The 19,203-nt window shown below is 40.4% G+C and overlaps 1 protein-coding gene across 2 annotated transcripts in view; it reads right to left on the minus strand.

The window, feature by feature from the left end:
• Positions 1-19,203, minus strand: part of SLC25A21 (solute carrier family 25 member 21) — a 506,059-nt gene that overhangs the window by 42,930 nt on the left and 443,926 nt on the right. For both annotated transcript variants that reach the window (XM_046010194.1, XM_046010195.1), the window contains 2 exons: positions 9,527-9,593; positions 2,612-2,671 (listed from right to left, as the gene is read on the minus strand). In XM_046010194.1, coding sequence (XP_045866150.1) covers positions 2,612-2,671; positions 9,527-9,593 — 127 coding nt within the window. The remainder of the gene's footprint in view (positions 1-2,611; positions 2,672-9,526; positions 9,594-19,203) is intronic.

Raw genomic sequence — 19,203 nt, forward strand, 5'->3', positions numbered from 1 at the left:
CTGAGTTAAGAGTTTCTGCAATAAGGAACTATAGCTTTCTTGACTTCTTCTCAAAGTAGAATGTTTAAGGGTTTTTCAGAAGATCTGTATCAAAAATAACCACAACAATTAAAATACACACACACACACACACACACACACACACACACACACACCAGAAAAACAAAATGAAACAAAGCCTCAAATCTTCAAACCAGATCCTGGAAAACAGTAATTCTTTAGTGTTGAAGCTCTAATTCCAGGAGAAGGGGGAATGCTATATACAACCAAAAGAAGAAAAGAGCCAATGAAGAACAAAGAACAGAGAACTCTTGGTAGGAGTCTCTAATTTCTTCAAAGTAGAAAACAAAAAGAGAAAAGAGAAATGAGTGTTCCCTAACTTTGGAAGAAAAGGCAAGGTGGAACAAGGGAGGAGCTAGAGGGAGGTCTGGGTTCAGGTTCTGCCCCTTCTTGGCTGTGTGACCGGGGCTGCCATGTGTATTAGTTTGAGCACAGAAAAAGGTGTCTGTGTGTATATTTTAATTGTTGTGTTTAAGCTGAGATCCAGCCTGCACACCACTTGCAAGCTGGAGCCCTGGAGAGGCATCTGCCAGGAGAAAGGGCAACTTTGCCTAATTCACACAAAGGCAACACAAGTGTGAGCTGCAGCTCGGTGTCTAAATCACAGAACCTTTTATAAGCCACAGTTTTCTCACCTGTAAAATGGAGACAATGTTATCTAATCTCCCTACCTCATATGAGGATCAAAACAATGTGTGAAGACCTTTGTAAAGTGCTTTACAAAAACCATTGTTCCTGTTGCACAAAAAAATGCAGAGGAAGAATGGGATAGTACACAGATTCAAGGAGAGGGAATAATTAGTCATGTTTTCCTTTCATGCCCCTTCATTACGGTTTAAACACATTTGCATAGGGTAACATACCAAATATTTTATTCATTTATCTCAGACTTCTATCATGGAAGCCAAAACATGTGTGTGTACATGAGTGTGTATACACACACACACACACACAAATACTAGTCCCAAACTCTTCTGATTGGGAAAGCTAAAATCCAGATGTTCAGGTTTTTATTACTTACTATATGCAATCTTCCAAGTAATTCACTTTTTGTTCTTCTATAAAACTGAGCTACATTTGCTGTCAGAACTAGTGTTCAGCAGTCCCTTGTCAAAAGAATTGATCAGCTATCAGCAGATCACGTTACTTAGATGATTCCAGACCAGTGGGAACAGTTGGGTTCCCAGCCCCCTAGGCATTTCATGTGCGAGCGCCGGGGGACATTTAAGGGCTGTTTAAGTGTCTGGCCGTATCAAAAAGACACTGGAATAAATGAGTTCAAGGAAAGAGAACACTGTCGACAGTTTGCATGCATTCAGTTAGAGTAGCTGGAGTGGCCAAACGCTTTGCTGTTTTAATTCTCAGGAGGCCAAGCGACTGCAGCCTCTCACATGGAACCCATGCTCGACACAGGAACCGCCAGCTGGCCCTCTGAAGACCATATTTTATGTCTTTTGCTAGGAAGTTTTTAATCCTCTCTTTACCAAGATGTTTCCAAAGTTGAGAATGACATTAAGAGATGACAGCGAGGCATTAAAAAAAAAAATCTGAGCTAATATTAGGACTCAGGCTGCCACTTCTACCATACAAGGCTATTTCACAGTACCTTGTTTAGGCAGGAGGCTGGGCAAGAAGTTTCTTAGAGGATCCTTCCTAGGGAAGGGGCATGTACCATTTAAGAAATAACAGCTATTTCTTCTTGAACAGTGTCTATTGGGCAGAGTAAGTATTCTGAAGTGAACCTTTACAAGTTAAGTAACAGAAGAGCCGAAGCTCCAGAACATGAGTTTTGAGGCCCACTGCAGCAGGTACACCAGAGGACTTTTTGGGGACTGGGGGACCCCCCCCCCGTCAACTGGAGGGTCAATGTATCGTTAGTTTTTTTTTTGTTTTTCAGGTTTGGAGGGAGGAATCAGTGCACTCTCTCTTGGGCTCTTGCTGCACACATCCTTGTAGAACCCATCTGGTCACTCTAATTTGCAGTTGCGAAGCAGCAAGGTCACCAAGGAAGAGAGGCACTGAGAGATGCCCGCGTCACATGATTTCCATGGAACAGCTGAGATGTGGCATCGTAGCATCACTGTTCTCCTCAACGACTACAGGTCCTTCAGTCTGCAGCTGCCTACAGGGTGACCTGAAGTCCTGCATCTCCTACAGCTTGAGCAAAAGCTGGAAAAGTGACCTGTTAGGAAATTTCTTAGGCAGACTGACTGTTGCATAAACAGATATGCGCAGGACGTAGTATGTAAACATATGCATGTTTTGGCTTTCACAGAATCTTGACAAATGTACTCTTTATTTTATATTCTTGACCATATCTCATATGGGTCTTTCCACACATATCACTGTTATCATAAATTCATCACTGGGAGCTATAAAATAGCCAAATTGTGAGTTATTAGGAAGATGGCTTTCAACAAGTAGCTGAACATTGAATAACTCGAATTCATATTTGCGTAGTTGGGCTTGGGGAATCAAAAGGGTTTTTGTTTCCAGATTTCGCTTTATGAAATAACTCACACACTTAAGTATAATAAATACTCTCACTTACCAATGCTGGCGACAGTGACACGTATCCTAGCAATTTCTTGTACTGCTCAAAGGTGAAAAACTGTGAAACAAAAGCAAACCCAGAGATTTATAACCATTTCCTGCAACAAACCCTTTAGTTCAGTCAAATGTCTTTAGTAAATCATGATATTAACCAGCATTTTAGAAAGATGATAAACCATCAGGCACAGTTTTGAATCTGGTCTCGGGTAGCTGCTGGCGGACCCTACTTCAGCATTCGCGTTTTCCAATGCAACTATAATAGCATACAGAAGAGCTGATGGAAGGAATCCTTTATGGCAGTAAATGAACCATACAGCTTCCATTTACCATGACCATTTTCAGTTTCCCCAGACATCAATAGACTTCTTTTTTATGGCAGTGATTCAAAATTATAGGCAGAGAGACCCGAAATCTCTGGTCTCCTATGTTTGCTCTGTGAACAGCTTTCCCAGTGAATGCCCAGTTTTCTAACCCACACCCCGCTCTCATCTTGAACTTGCGCATATGCTCTTTCTTGTGGATCTCTATTGTTTCACGGGTTTTGAACACTCACTGATGATGAACGTGCCATGGTAACACAGAGAAGGACCCAGTGAGGTCATCCAGTCCGCCCTGATTTAAAAAAGCAAAGAGTGTCTTCAACCTTTCTCCCTTCATGAAGAGAGTTGTTTGTTCCTTCCTTTAACATCTGATGAGGGAGATTTTGTAGGTTCCTTTCATGAGGTAACATTTCATATAATTTTCTCTGCAAATAAATTTCTATGAAGGCAAATCTCGTCAGACGTCATGTAATGTGCCCCCCACCCCATTTCTCTCCTCTCTTTGTATGCTCTATTTTGGGAAACAACTCTGCTTGATCATGATGTTTTGCTCCTTGAAGCTCTGTTAGTAGAAGCTGCTAATAGTGCTGATAAGGCACGTTCTTAGGTCCTGCGAGGGCCCGATTTTTAAGACCCCAGAAAAGACATAGGTACTTTATGGTCTCGAATGTCTTCTATTCTATTCCTTTATAACCCATTAAGATGGAAGAAAAAAAGCAGATGTGGGGATCAAATAATACTCTGTTGTTAGAAAGAAGTAGTTCTAGGTAGACACGGCTCTGTGAGTCTTTGGGCAGCCCCGAAGTCATTCTATCACCAGACAGATTTTGATTCTTTTAGAGACCCAGGAATAAATTTGTGCCATGCTTCTTTAGCTCAACTACAGATATAAGCTTTTCTAGATCAGGGATTCATTCATTTACTCATTCAACAAATATTTATTGGATGCCTCCTGCAAAAGTAAAGAAAGAAACCCCTGCAAAAGTAAAGAAAGAAACCCCTGCCTCCTTGATCGAACATTCTAGTGGGTGGTGTCAACCTTGTAACTTTCCTGGTATTAAAAAAACAGCACCAGCAGCTACCACTGTTTTGGCGAAACCATTAACCATGGAAGGAAAAAAGTGTTATTGTCTTAGGCTTGACAGATAAGATTTTCTCTTCGTTTTTATGGTCACTGTTCTCACTATCCTTTGACAATTGCCTTGCTGGGGTTTCGATAGGAGCAGTCCCAGGACTGAATCCTGGTTATGCTACTTAGTTGTGAAAGCATGGGCAAGTCTCTTGACATAAGAACGCAAAACTTAACCTTCTAAAATATTCCTTAAATAATGGAATTTAAGTAATATTTTTCTGACATGCCCGACACAGACAGGACTTTCAGGAAACCTTAGATTTCATTCTCTTTCTTCAGTTTGGCTAATAGAGGAACCACAGTTACTCGTATCCCTCCACGGTAGCTTACTGTGGTCCAGAAAACATGCTAAGATCTTTTTGCACGTGTGACTACACTAAATCCATACAACACCATCAGGCTTATAAGCATCAGGTTATAGTCCAATCATAGTACAACCATGACTCTCATTTTGTAGATACATATCCTGCAGTTAGTGAGTGGAAGGACTGACGGCAAAGCCCGAGTATGTTCTTAACCACAACATACGCTTGCTCACCGCTGAGCCGTGACTGTTAATAGTGTGGGATTCTCTGCCCTAGAGTTTTCTTGCTGCTGAGGTCTTCTTGCCTTCCCTGACCTTGGAGGCCCAGAGTCCCTCCAGTCAGAAGGTTTCAAACCTTTTTGAGCACAATCTACGTAAAAAGTGTTCATGTAACACACATACACACGCACGCACGCATGCACAAATGCAGTGTGCCCTTGTATTTATTTATAATGGAAACAAAATACTGCTGTAAGACAGTTTCCTCCCTCACTATGTGTAAGGCACTATGTTTCTATTCTGTCTCGTGAAAAAAATTCTGGTCATGACCCATTACATCTAGTGACCCACTAAATTGATTTTATGACTCATAGGTCATGACCTACATTTGGAAACACTGGGTTCGGGGAAGTTCTGGGATGGATGGACCTCACAAAAGGCCTCACTACCTTGTTCTCTTCCAGTGTGAGGATGCGGTTTTGACTTCTGTTTTTATTTCTGATTTTCTATAGTTCCAAGGTCTTAGACCAAACTGGGATCTCAAGGGAGAAGTCTAGGGACAGGTACTTGGCCTGTCATTGTAGCAATTCTCATAGGGAATGCCAAGTCCCTGTGTTGGGGCAATTCTAGGCTTTTCCTATCCCATCTCTAAAATTGTGAGAAAGCCAAACTACCATTAGCTGACTGGTACTCATCAGCAGTGTTGTTGGAAGCTTTTGGTGAATGGCTAGGAGGAAATAAATGATTCAGGCTCCTGGGAATGAAGGAGCCCCATAAGCTACAGTGATGAATTATTAGGGTACTGAATTAAAAAGTCATGAAAAATATATTATCATATATTCCAATAAGCAAATGGTGCTTCAAATAAAGAAGACACTATCTCAAGGAAGGAAAAGGTAAGATCTTTTAAAATGGAGTTTCAGTAATAGTAAAATAATGTAAATGTCAATGTTTTAGTTTGACGCCAGTATTTACTAAAAACATTCATTCATTCACTCAACAAATATTTACTGAATGTCTCTCATGTTCAACGCTTAGGAGACGTTATTCCAGAACTATATTCTTAAGTAAATGAGCTGTTATTTTATTTCCTCTCTATATAACACTACTCTTTTATGGCTTTCAGGATATTTCTCAGCAGTTCCTCAGCCACAACATGACCAAAGCAGAGATGTGATATAAGTACCCTATCATATAAGATATGAGATTACATTCTAAGGATAAAATTGGGAGGGTCAATATGTAATAAGGTTGCCTCCCCAAAGTCTTACTGATATGTGACTACAGAGTTTTGAAAACATTCATATTCAATTAAGGTTTTGGGAATCCTGAATATAACATCTGGAACCCAAATGAATTGTGTCATATATAACCTATCTACTAGAATCTAGAAATTGGTAGTCTCACCTAGGGGAAGTGGCTGCCACGTGGTCTCCGGAGAGGTGTTGGGCTGTGGCTGGGCAGGGTAGTTTGCCTGGGGGACACAGTCCTCCACCGTTTCCCCCTTTGCTTCCATTCATGCTCACTCAGCAATCTGATGACTAATGTGACCTCCCAGGTGTTCTGTTCCGGGATGCAGTTAAATTACATGGAAATGGTCCGGTCCACTTGGGTCTTGCTTTTAACTACCTAAGCAGCACTCCGACTAGGGCTAATTATTCCCCACTACCGAGGCAGATCCCTTCTTCTGACTCCTGTCAATGTCCTGTGCATTTTGAGGGCCCCCAGTTCCGCTGGTGGGAGCAGGGACTATTCCTGGCCCTGGGGCTTGCCATGCACTGTTCCCCCAAATGCTCTGGAAAGCTCTTTCCCAGGCCTTGCTAGTTTCTTCACATGCATGCACTCGCAGTTCTCCGCTGAATATTTATGGGGTCCCTCTGAAGAGCTTAGGAGCTCTCTGTGCAGTTTTCTCTTTTCTGGTACCTCTGCCTTATGAACCCCAGCTGCCTTGCCCTCTCCAGCCTGTCAGCTCCTCAACCCAGGGGGTAGAGCGGGCTCTGCTTACAACTCCCCTGCGTGCCTGGGGTCTGGAAAAAACCTCTCCAGGCAGTAAGCTGGGGGCAAACCATAGAGCTCCTCTCACTTGTTTCCCGTCCCTGCCCTTCCTTATCTGATGTCCAGTGTCCTGAAAACTGTGGTTTCATATATTTTATTCATTTTTGTTGCTGTTTCAGGAAGGAGAATAAATCTGGTCTCTGTTACTCTATCTTGGCTGGAAATGGAAGTCTTGGTCTTCCAAAAACTGAATAGTAGATGTGGGAATTTTGGGAATAGGATAGGAATGTCTCCTGTGATTAATCAATACACTTCCTCTCTGCTTCGTTTGTGTATTGAACATTGATTGAGCATCTAGTAGGTGTAGACACCATGACAGGTGTAGGGATCGTGACAAACAAATAGCCTTCACAGTTCCTAACCTTTTGTGGGTTTGGTTAGCATCAGATGGTCCTTGAGAGTCTGTCCATGGAAAAATGGTGTTTCTGGACCTATGAATCTCAAGACCAGATTCTGGAAACTGGAACGTGGTGCCTCCCATGTCTGAAAGATCAGTTGGTCTCTTTCTGAGGTCTTTATTTCCTTTTGCTAACTGCAATACTAATTCTGTCTTAATCTGTGAATGGGGAAGTTTCATTTATCTAGCATTGATGAATCTTACTTTAATGATCTTATTTCGAAGACTAAAGTGCAGAAAAACTTCACATTGTCTGTTTCTGATTATAATAATGATTGTAATCGAAGTGTCAGTCCCAAGGAATACACACACATACATGCACACACACACACACACATATTCACATTTATTCACGTATATGTATGTATATGTGTCTATTTTTATATATATATGGTCTCTGAATATTTCTTCTGAAGTAAACTTTGATGCCATACAATGAAGCACTTTATGACATAAGATATTGTTAAATTCGGATGATTGCCTTCCTCACAAATTCTAAGATAAATATCTAAAAATGAATATTTTCATAAATTGTATAGAAAAAGTAGGGCTATCCATCTGGCAAAGATATACTTAACTCCAAGTTGGACTTAAAAAGCCAAGGCACTTACCATATGTCTCAATAATTTTAAGGTAAAATCAACTTGAAACAAGATGTCTGGGACACATACACCATATCCAGTTGCCCAAAAGTTCATCTGTTAACCATTGCTCTGGCAGCGAGCATTGCTTTTTTTCTTAAGCAGAGACTAACTCAGTTTTGTAAAGCTCAACTTTTTTTTCCCCTTACATAAAAGACTGTTCAACACTGATAAACTTTAATCCTCTTCAAATTTAAATGAAATCGTCTCCAATGTATACTATTAAGGAAAAATACTCCGGGAAAAACTTTAATTATAATTGACTCTATTTATCCGTGTAAAATACTGAACAAATGAATATATTATTCCATGGAGACAAAGTGACTTTCCTTTTGAAAAGGAACTCTGCTCTGTTTGTTTACTTGGGCAATCTTTTATCAAGTGAAGCCATTTCATAATTCAATTCAGCCCTCTTGTGTACTTTGGTGAACTTTTTCCAGATTCTCTACTGCGATTCAGATCCTTCTAATGAAATTTGTATTGAAGTAATAATATAAAATCACGAAAACTATGGCAACAAAGGGGATGAATTTATAGAGAAAGTATGTTTTAAAGGTTTGTGTTCTTTTTTTTTTTAAGATTTTATTTATTTATTTGACAGACAGAGATCACAAATAGGCAGAGAGGCAGGCAGAGGGGTGGCAGGGGGGTGGGAAGCAGGCTCCCTGCTGAGCAGGGAGCCTGATGCGGGGCTCAATCCCAGGACCCTGAGATCATGACCTGAGCTGAAGGCAGAGGCTTTAACCCACTGAGCCACCCAGGCGCCCCTAAAGCTTTGTGTTCTAAATTCTAGACCTGACTTAAATTCTATTAAATTAGTAATTGACATAACGTAAAAGTATGGTTGTCTGTGCATGTTGGTTTTCTTTATCACAAATTTTAACTTAGTTAACCTCTTAACTTACTGAGCAAAAGTATAGAAATTGTCCCATTTTTCCTTTCAGGAAAATTGGGAATACAAATTGAGTAATATATCTGAAAAAAGCTTTACGTGATTAGTTGGAAAGGAAGTCTTTTGGCCTAAGTGTATGTTATCCCTCTTATGGAAAAGACAAAGCCATATTTGGTGAAGTCAGTGGTGAAGGGAGGGGGCACTGCCAGCCAGAGTCACTGTGATCAGGACTTCTGTCCAAGAAAACATAGAAAAGAGTGATCAGATTTAGCTCTTTCTTCCCCGGAGGTCCTGCCAGATCTCCGTGTTCCTATCCAGATACTGAACCAGCAAGCAGTACATAAACTCCCATAGTTATGTGGTTAAAGAATGGAAATCAGCATAGTGGAAGTAATAATTTTGTAAAAACCAGAATAGAGAATTTTAACAGAGGAGCCCAGGGTGGAGGGGGCAGGGAAGGAAATGAAGTTAGCATGCCAAATAAATGTGTTATATGAGAATCATATATAAAGAAATACAGTGTATTAGTTCGTTGTGTTCACAAAATGGAACTGATTTAGGGAAAAAAGGTTTTTCTACCACTCTTCCCTCCTGTCCTCTCACTCTCTTCTTAATAATTCTTGCTCCCAAGGAAAACTGATGAATTGCTTTGAGAAAAAGGACCAAGTTATTCTGTGGCTGCTGTGGTTCAGTTACATGAATTTCATTCACCACTGTACTTTTCGTATAATTTCCTCATCAGAAGGCAGCGCCTTTACTTGGGGAAAAAAAAATCCATAAACCAGTATTTGACAGAGTGACATGGCCTAATAATTGTAATAGTCATGCTATAATTTCCACATTCAATTTTTTACTGTTTTATCTTTAATTCACATTAATGTCCCATAGTTTGTTGCAGTATGCTTTGGGGGTGAAGTCTGTTTTCATTTGGTGGAAAGGTATACAAGGCTTACCTTCACTGCTCTTTTTGGTGTTTCAGCCAAGATTGGTGGCAGAATCCCCTTGTAAAAACCAAACAATCTATTGGAGAAATAAAAGATTTCATGTAAAGGAATCAGGAAATAGGTAACTCTGCCTTTGTTTATGGATAAAGCAGCTAATCTTAAAGTATTCCCAGTTATTCGATGGAGCACACCAATCGTGAAGTCTTCCTTTGTTTTAATTCTAAAGTGCAGAGATGATGAATTCTATACTTATCAGCTCTATGAAATTCAGAAGAATAACCAGCACCGGAGACTGGAATCCCCTGGGTACACTGCTAAACACAACAATGAGTTGTACCTTAAGGATGAACTTGACCTTTCTCACTCTAAGGGATCTTGAATTTTCCCCTTCCGTTGTGTGGTAGGTAGCTTCAAGCTGTCCACGGTTTTGCACTTCTTTCCTTGTAAACAAATGAGGTTAGGGTTATACCTAAGCCCACTAGACTGGAACTTTCTGTGCTAACAAGGGGCACAAATCCTTAATTCCAGCTTTACTAACACAAAGGAACTAACAAGCTCTATGACTACGGAAACTGGGCTCCCAGCTCTGTCCTGAGTTAGTCATGATTTTTTTAAACTTCCTTGATAGAAGGTCAGGGGCATATGTTTCTGACAGAAGAAATGTCAAGCTTCCTTGCTGATATGCAGTCTTACAAGGCCTGGGACGACTGTCGCTGCCAATGTTGAGGGACTTGTCACATACTCAAATATTTTTAGAAACAAAAACAAAAACAAAAAACAAAACTGAGAATGAGTGCCATATGCTTATGATAAGGTTGATAAAATGTCACCACTTATTTCATATTAGATTTTAAGATTCAAAATTTTAAATTTGTCTACCCTGGAAAAAAAATATATGCTATACACTCATTTTCAACCTGAAATACATAAGTAGAATATTCCTTATTATTTTCTGAAATCATTGGTTTTCCTGATGAACCCATAAGTGACTACAGAAGAAGGCAGGACACAATGTGTCTGTATTTTAGGATGTCCATTTAACATGGGGCTGGAGCTTTTCTGACTGACCTCTCAAGCTTCACTCCAACTTCCTTAAGTTGGGTTCTGCTTCTAGAACAAGTTGAGAATTTACATATACTAATTCATTGTGCCACCCAGTCCGACATGGTGATTTCTCGCTCTTCTTTGACTCATGGGTGTACAAAGCACACTTCAATTAGGGAAGCAAAGGGCTTGTTTTATAGCTTCTAAATTGTTAGCTCCTTGAGGGCTGAGTGTGCATTAGTGTGCTTACCCCGGAGGCTTCTCTGTGTGGCTATGTAACCAGGACACAAACTTCGTTAAGCATATGGATTTCGCAAAGGGGAAGAGAGGAATCAAATGATCCCCTGATATGGGCTTACTCTACCTAGTATTTTTGACTTAATGGATAGTGCTAGCAGACATATGATTTGAAGAATTATGGGAATTCATGCTCCCAGCTCCTTTCTTAAATGATTTCTTTTTTTTTAAAATTTTATTTTATTTATTTGATAGAGAGAGAGATCACAAGTAGGCAGAGAGGCAGGCAGAGAGAGAGGAGGAAGCAGGCTCCCTGCGGAGCAGAGAGCCCGATGTGGGGCTCGATCCCAGGACCCTGAGATCATGACCTGAGCTGAAGGCAGTGGCTTAATCCACTGAGCCACCTAGGCGCCCCTCCCACCTCCTTTCCATTCCAATTTCAACTACTAATGCCTGAAATCCACTTATAAAATTCAAATACCACCACTCTTTATCATTTAAATTTCATTATAAATTAATCATTACATAATTTTCAGCATAAGAGTGACTAAGCATGAAATAAGTCAATCGGAGAAAGACAACTATCATATGATCTCCCTGATATGAGGAAGTGGAGATGCAACATGAGGGGTTGGGGGATAGGAGAAGAATAAATGAAACAAGATGGGATTGGGAGGGAGACAAACCATAAGTGACTCTTAATCTCACAAACAAACTGAGGGTTGCTGGGGGGAGGGGGGGTTGGGAGAGGGGAAGTGGGGTTATGGACATTGGGGAGGGTATGTGCTATGGGGAGGGCTGTGAAGTGTGTAAACCTGGCGATTCGCAGACCTGTACCCCTGGGGATGAAAATACATTATATGTTTATAAAAAAAATAAAAAATTAATAAAAAATTAAAAAAAAAAAGAGTGACTAAGCATAGGCTCGGTCTTCCCAGAAGATAAATGTGATTATCTGAATAGATGTTCTATATTTATAATGAAAGATTTATTCTGTTCTTTCTGTGCTGATTTTTCCATATCTGGAAGATTATGTCTGGTTTTGGGGGAAAATGTTAAGTAGAACGTTTAAATAACTAAAGCTTCTAGAACAGAGTGTCCCTGTTAATAATAGAGGTACTTGAAGTCTCATACGAAACATGATGGACGTGATCAATCTCTTGAAAGGTGAACATGAAGGAAAGAGCTTCGACTTTTCTCTTCGTTTCCAGTGGTAGAACTAGGACCAAAAGGTGGAAGCAACAACAAAAAAAAGACACATTACTGGTCTTGTAGGAGCTTAACATAAGGAAGTACTCCTAATAGAACCATCTACAGATAGAATGGGCTGTCCTGAAAAATGATGAGTTCTCCTTGGAGAGGAGAAGGGAGCTGAGGGAAATTGGAAGGGGGATGAACCATGAGAGACTATGGACTCTGAAAAACAACCTGAGAGTTTTGAAGGGGCGGGGGGTGGGAGGTTGGGGAACCAGGTGGTGGGTAATAGGGAGGGCACGTATTGCATGGAGCACTGGGTGTGGTGCAAAAACATTGAATACTGTTACGCTGAAAAGAAATTTAAAAAAGTGAAAAAAAAAAATGATGAGTTCTCCTTCCTGGAACATGGTCAAGCAGTGTGGATGGCCACTTGTCATGGATGCCAGAGATGGGATATATACGGCAATGGATGAACTGGATGGCCTCAAGATCGGTCTACTCCAACCTTCAGATTTTGTTGTTCTGAGAAATATAACAGGAGGATATGGGAAAGTGCTCTCCTGAAGAGACAAAATCTTCTTAACTTCAAACTTTTGCCTAAAGTAGAGCACTGCTTCTCTGGAGGAGGACAGAAATCTTCTAAGTAACACAGAAGGTCTTCATTTTAAAAATGATGGGAGAAAATATTAAAAAGAGGTGTAAGGCAGGAGGGAAGCAAGGCAGCTGGGAGAACCATAAGGATTTAATCTGAAAAGAGCTGGGAGGTCCAGAGCCCTCTGCTTCAAGTTGGCGATGCTTCCTTGATGTGCCCTCCTTCCCTTCTCTCTGCTTGGTTCTTTTCATGTGTAATCACTCCCCCCCCCACAACTCCCTGCCACTGCCTCCAGCCATCCCACCATCCTGAACTTTCTAACAGTGAATGAACAGCTTTAATGGGAAATTCTCAAGGACCATAGGCAGGCTTTGCTGGAAAATGGGAAGCTAGATCTACTTCCTTGCATTGTTTCCACGGTATATCTTTGTAATAGTGGACATCTACAGAATAGTTAGGCCAGCACCTCTTCTGTTGAGAACTGCCCGACCCAATTTTTTTTAAAACACTGGCGACAACCCATTAGTACAATATGATACTTCTTGTAGGCATTTGGTTGATTGGGCAACTCACCAAAGGGATCCAAATGGTATTCTGTCTCCTTGCCTCAGTTAATCTAATCCAAGCTAGACCTAGCAGAGTTTTTCTCCAGGATTTGAGAATTAGAACTGAAAAGGTCAAGTCTTGCTCTGTGTGGTTCAAGCTATAAGACAGAAAGCTAGCATGTCAGTGACAGTCACTTTTTCTGTCATTTGGAGAAGATCAACCTGCAGTGATAAAAAAAAAAAAAAAAAAAAAGGAGGCTACCATCCAGGGAAACACAAAAGTAAGATGGAAAAGAGCAGTTCTGGTACTGGGTGCACGACCCTGTTGTCAGCAATTTTTTATACTTAGTTACATCTCAACCCTTCTTGAATATTGGCATTTCCCTTTGCTTTTCGTTCTTTAGATACCGAGTATCATTTAGAATAAATTCCTTTTTTTTTTAACCTAAATAATTCTGAGTTTGGTTTATTACTTAACAACCCAAGGTCCTGGATCCAGAAAGTAAGTCTCATGGTCCCTACAGTCAAAATGCCTGCCACAGGACCTCCGTGCCATGCTCTCTCCCATGAAGAGTCTTTTTGTCAGTGAAGATCAGCATTTGGGTCAAACAGAAGAGTCACATGCAGAATTCGAGAAAGAGAATGTGGTGGGGAAGGGCGCAAGCTGACAAGCTACTTTTCTGACTTGATTAGATAATTACTGGAGGCTTTCTGAAGGTGAAGTATGACATACAGTTTCTTAAAAACAAAAAGGAATTGTAATGTTTTATGAAGGAAATACTTTTTTTTCTACTAGAGAACTAATGTTTATACCCACATGCACTGTTCACTCTGCCAAATTTTTCTGCCTTCATGTAGCTTTGGCTTGAAATACAGAGAATATGGCTTAGGAGGACAGTAACTAGAGAAGTTAAGAGATTTGTGACACCCATATCAACATGCTTTATCCTGCTTACATCTTAAGAAGCAGACTGACACATCCGGTCTCCTCCCTCAATGAATGGAAAAGAATTCTAATGTGTATGAGGCATTAAGAGCAGTTGTTTTCCCTGAAAAGGCAGTAAGGCCATGATTCTGGCTTTAAGTTTTGACCAACAACAAGCCAACTGGAGAACTCTTTGGAAGAGGCACAAGAACCAAAGCAAGACCTCCCATAACAAGGTGGTATGAACTATATGGCAGCCCTCACAGCTTGTTTCTCAAGATTGTTACTTCTAAAAGTTGTCAATTTGATTTTAATTAGCCTATGTAAGAAAATGTTAACTTGGCTGTTTATGGACTTTTGTTGATATTGCTGTAAGTAAAAATCGTCACAACTTGTTGAAAGCTTACAACGTACTAGCCACTCTGTTAAGAATAAACGTATGTAGGCATATGGACATATTTTAATCTCCTTTAACTTTCACAACAATCTTGGAAGAAGGCATGATTATTTTCTTCATTTTGCAGGTGAGGCCTACTGTCACATCACTGCTAAACAAGGGACAATGACTCAAATCAAGTTCCGTTGTCCTCACGGTCCATGTCCTTGACCGCTGGGCCATGCTCTATTGCAATTTTTCTTGAAATAAATTTATTTCCATAAACACTTTTGAAAAGTTATTTTATGTTGCAAAAATGTCTTATCACTTCTTATTTTAGGAAAAGTCAGAAATGGCGATCAAAATTCAGTTTTGTAGCCCCATTTCCATTCATTTCTATTTTAAAGTAATGAGACACACAATCTGCATAACCGATTGATCAGGACTGAGATGAACAAGATCATTTTTTTGTGAAAGCTTTTGGGTTCTTAAGTATTTTCTAGTTGTATCAGAAAGAGAAAAAAAAAAGTAGACTCAAGGATAAATGTTTTACCCCCCAGGATAATTTTGTCCTTAAAAATACCAGGATAATACTGTCAGTGTGGGAGAAAGATAATACTTCAGTAATATGATAAAACACTGAAATATTAATACTACATATTAAAGGAAAAACTGTTATTAAAGCCAGTGGGGAGCACTGCTGGTTGCTCACCCAACAGATATCCCTTTTTGTTCTTTGGGATGCAGGTAGTCACCATGCCCTATATACAGGGAAGAAACCCTTTCTCTAGTCCAGAGGTGAAGCAGCATTCTTCAAGCCAATCATGGTGGTCCCATTCCCTTGCTGGTGAATCCTGTCCCATGCATGGACACATGATCCAAACCTAGCCCAGGAGACCAGTGGTGGGAAGAGGGGGAATACATGTTGGAAGTCCCCGATTTCTAGCCTAAGGAAAACAGGCACGTGGAAGGAAAAGTCCTTCTTTTTGGCTAGTTGTTGTGCTATCTGCATGAGATGCCTGTGTACTGGAATCAAATGAGATATCAACACCCACAAACCGAAGAAGGCCAGCACAAAGATGGAAAGGACCTAGATCTCAATGACATTTAGGCTGTTGAATTAGTCAGTCCTAGCAATCTGCCTCCAGATTTCTGGTTAGGTGAAATTAAAAATACATCTTTACTACCTCAGTTGCTTTCAACTATGTCTTCTGTTAACCTCCAGCTAAAAGACTTGAGAAGAGCATGCACATGTAGTTTTTTTTTTTCTTTTTTAAAGATTTTATTTACTTACTTGACAGAGAGGCAGCGAGAGCAGGAGCACAAGCAGGGGGAGTGAGAGAGGGAAAGCAGGCTCTATCCCAGGACCCTGGGATCATGACCTGAGCCGAAGGCAGATGCTTAAAACTGAGATACCAGGTGCCCCAATGTAGTTTTGATCTTCACTAGCAAATAGCCTTTAACACCCCCAATTCTTAAAAAGCCTTAAAGGAGAAATCTTCAATCACAATTACAGTGAAGGGAGTTGTTGAATGTTAAGCAAAGCATTTAGAAGGAGACTGTGAGAACCATTTTGAGAAATGCTCTTAGATTATTTCTTTCAGGAGCCTATCCCACATTCAATCGCTGTCCTATTAGGATGATTACCTATGAGAGAACCCCATACCGCACATGGAATAGCTCAAAGCAAATATCAGGATGGGGTTCCAGGTCTCCAAAGCCATTAATTGTGGTTCATATACTAATGAGAGTTGTTGTTCAGAAACATAAGTAGATACAGAGTATTACAATATTGGGTCACATTTGTTTTTCATTGTATAATCAAAACAGGCCTTGTATTACTTATGTACATCTATAAAATGAAGATCAAAACTGCATTGCACATGTTCTTCGCTCAAAGACATAGCTCATACATAGCTTATTTAAAATACAGATTTGTGCCAAACCCCGCAAAATAATTTTACCCCTCATTTCCCCCCACCCCCATTTTTAAAGTGTGAAACTATTTTAACGTATTGGGTGGCTCCAAGGTCACAGACCAATCAATGAAAAGATGCTGATTGTATGAAGGAAGGAGACGTGGAATTTCCTTTGAGTTCCAGTTTGTGTCCCTTCTTGGTGGTTCACTTATGGCAAGTCGAACCCTTAAAGAAGCCTTCCTGCTGTCTCTCATTAGTAGGATCTAATTTTAGGTTACCTTGTTCAAGGTCCAAACTTTAGATGCCCAAAGAGACTAGACAGATCCTTAATTAAACATCTTGTACCTGACAACATCTTTAGTCCATTTGGATGGCTGAAAAAAAGTTACTGGCTTTCAGTCAGCTACTGAAACTTGAAGATTTTGTGGTAAATAGCGGGTAGACAGGATAGGGCTTAACATTCTCAAAATTTGACTCAGGTAAAGAAACCAAAAAGGAGTGGAAAAATCGCATATTCTGTCTGCTCCTCCTTTCTTCCTTCTGAGTCACCCCCTTGTTGGTTTTGCTGGTTTTTTTCTAATTTAGTATGTAGAAATGTTTGTTTGGAAGTCATTTGTACCGTGCAATTGGACTGCTCCTACGGGCAGGCTGGGAAATTTCCGAAGTCGCTGGGCTAGTAAGCAGGATTTTGGTGTTAGGAAAAACAACATGCAATCTTTTCTCTGTGGCCCCCAAGGAGAAAGGGAAGGATGTAGCTCCTTCTAAACCGTCCTTGCAAGGGAGTTAAACCCTGTTGTCCATCAGAAAGGTCATCAGAAAACTCAACTGATAGGTTACTGTGAAAATGAGTATAAGAAAACCGTAAATGAAATATCTTCTAGTCAACTCCGCTGCCAATGGAAACTGAGGCTTTTCCTGGTTGTCAGAGATGAAGTGCTTCGGGGCCCAAATTGCTGAGACTCATAACCGAGGTCCAGCAACGATAACACCAAATGCCAGGATCAAGGTGCACATCATCCAAGCCCGAAAAGGCCAATTAAAGAAATGATTTCCAAGTTTTAAGGGCATTTTCAAAGCCACCTGCAGCACACTCCCACGCAGCCTGAGAAGGATGCTTTCACCTGGATCCCAGTTCTTTGCCAAAAGCCTGGCATTCAGTAAGTGTTCCGAGCAGCAATAATACTCACCGTTGAAGCATGAAATAGGAACGACAGGGAAAGTGACACCAGATCCCCAGTTGGGGAAATTGGAAAGCATTAACACGTCTGTGTACCTAACAGAGCACAATTACTACATTTTTATTTTGTTTCAACAGTCAGAACCTAAATGAACATCACCATTCATTTCTGTTCTGGGCAATGATCCAAGCTCATCTTTGGTACAGTTGATTTTGAAGCCTTACAGTCAATCACATCGTCACAATTTGTTCTTCTTTCAGGCTTCAGGCATCCTTCTGATTTCCATTTCTTGTTTGGAAGCCTTGAGTCATCTGCTCTGGCAACATGACCAACCCAAATCAGTCATTTTCTCCAAATTACATTGAAATGGGGATCCTGCTAGCTTGTTTTCTTCCTCCTTCTTTCTTTTACATAATTTTCCCTTTAAGGATTCCTAATACAAAGCTGATTGAAGGCAAACAATATCCTCTTTCTTCTGCTGTTGTCAAGTCCAAGTTTCTTACCCACATGCTGTAGCTCTGTAATTAAAACAATGAGGGCAGCGCTCAGCCCTGGGTTATGAGTGCAAGGCTTCTACTGCTCCATCGGTCGTGGTATCCCAGGGCAGAGTTCTGGCCTTGACACTACACCTTTAGGGCATTATTCTGACATCATTTCTACCCCACAAGTCTCAGTGGTTCACGGAATCCAAATGAAAGAGTGGTTTCATGGCTCTGTTATTTGAATTACGTAGAATCTACAATCTGAAGTTCACAAAATTGCATGCATCTTGGGGCCATTTCCATTTAAGCAAAGGAGAGAGGGAAAACTAGGCATCCTTCAAAGGAGAGAAAAAACAGCTTAAAAAGACCAAGTGACACCGAATCGGCTTTTAAAACCAGCAACTGAAATTCAAGGAAGTGCAACCCAACAAAAGTTTCAGCTAACATTGTGACACAAGACTAACACAAGTTTTTCCTCCTTCAACTCCTATCAGGTCTTCAGGCACAAACAATATAGCTATTATTTTTCATTACAGGGAATTAATTGAACTAAGTTTCAGCACATGGTCCTTGGATATACTTGTTAGCCCAAACCATGCCACTTTCATTATATGCTGTACGGAGGGATTCTTTAAAGTTCTCCTGATCAACCATTTTTCACTGAACTTTTAGTGGGATTCTAGCACATCAATTAAACTTTGTTACTATGTCTAAAGTAAACTACAACTTTGATTTTCTAAGACACAGAAAAATTAGTTTAGCTGTCAATATCATTTGGGAGGTAGGTCTATGGCTCGATTCCCTGGAAAGTTGGCTGGGTGCTCGATGCACGAAACATGTTGCACAGCTCAGCCCAGGGAAGGCATTAGCATGATATAAGAACCAGAATCCTGATGGAAAATGCTAAGGAAAGCAAAAGCAAAAAATATATTTGGGAAGTGACCGAAGTAAATAATATGGGCACATTAATCTATAAGTGAAGACAACTACTTAGGAGTGACTATACAAGAAGTGTATTAATATTCAGTGACAGCAGATTGTCAAGATAAACACGTTTCCACTAGGAAAGAAGAATCATTTAAGGGCAGTCTTTCACTTGTGTGGATGGCAACTAGGAGGAAAAGAACTTAACAAACAAACAAATGAATGAACAGACAAAACCCCAAAACCAACCAGAGCAACACTATTTCT

This window comes from Meles meles, chromosome 6 (assembly GCF_922984935.1).
Source record: "Meles meles chromosome 6, mMelMel3.1 paternal haplotype, whole genome shotgun sequence".
In the NCBI taxonomy this organism is placed as follows: Eukaryota; Metazoa; Chordata; class Mammalia; order Carnivora; family Mustelidae; genus Meles; species Meles meles.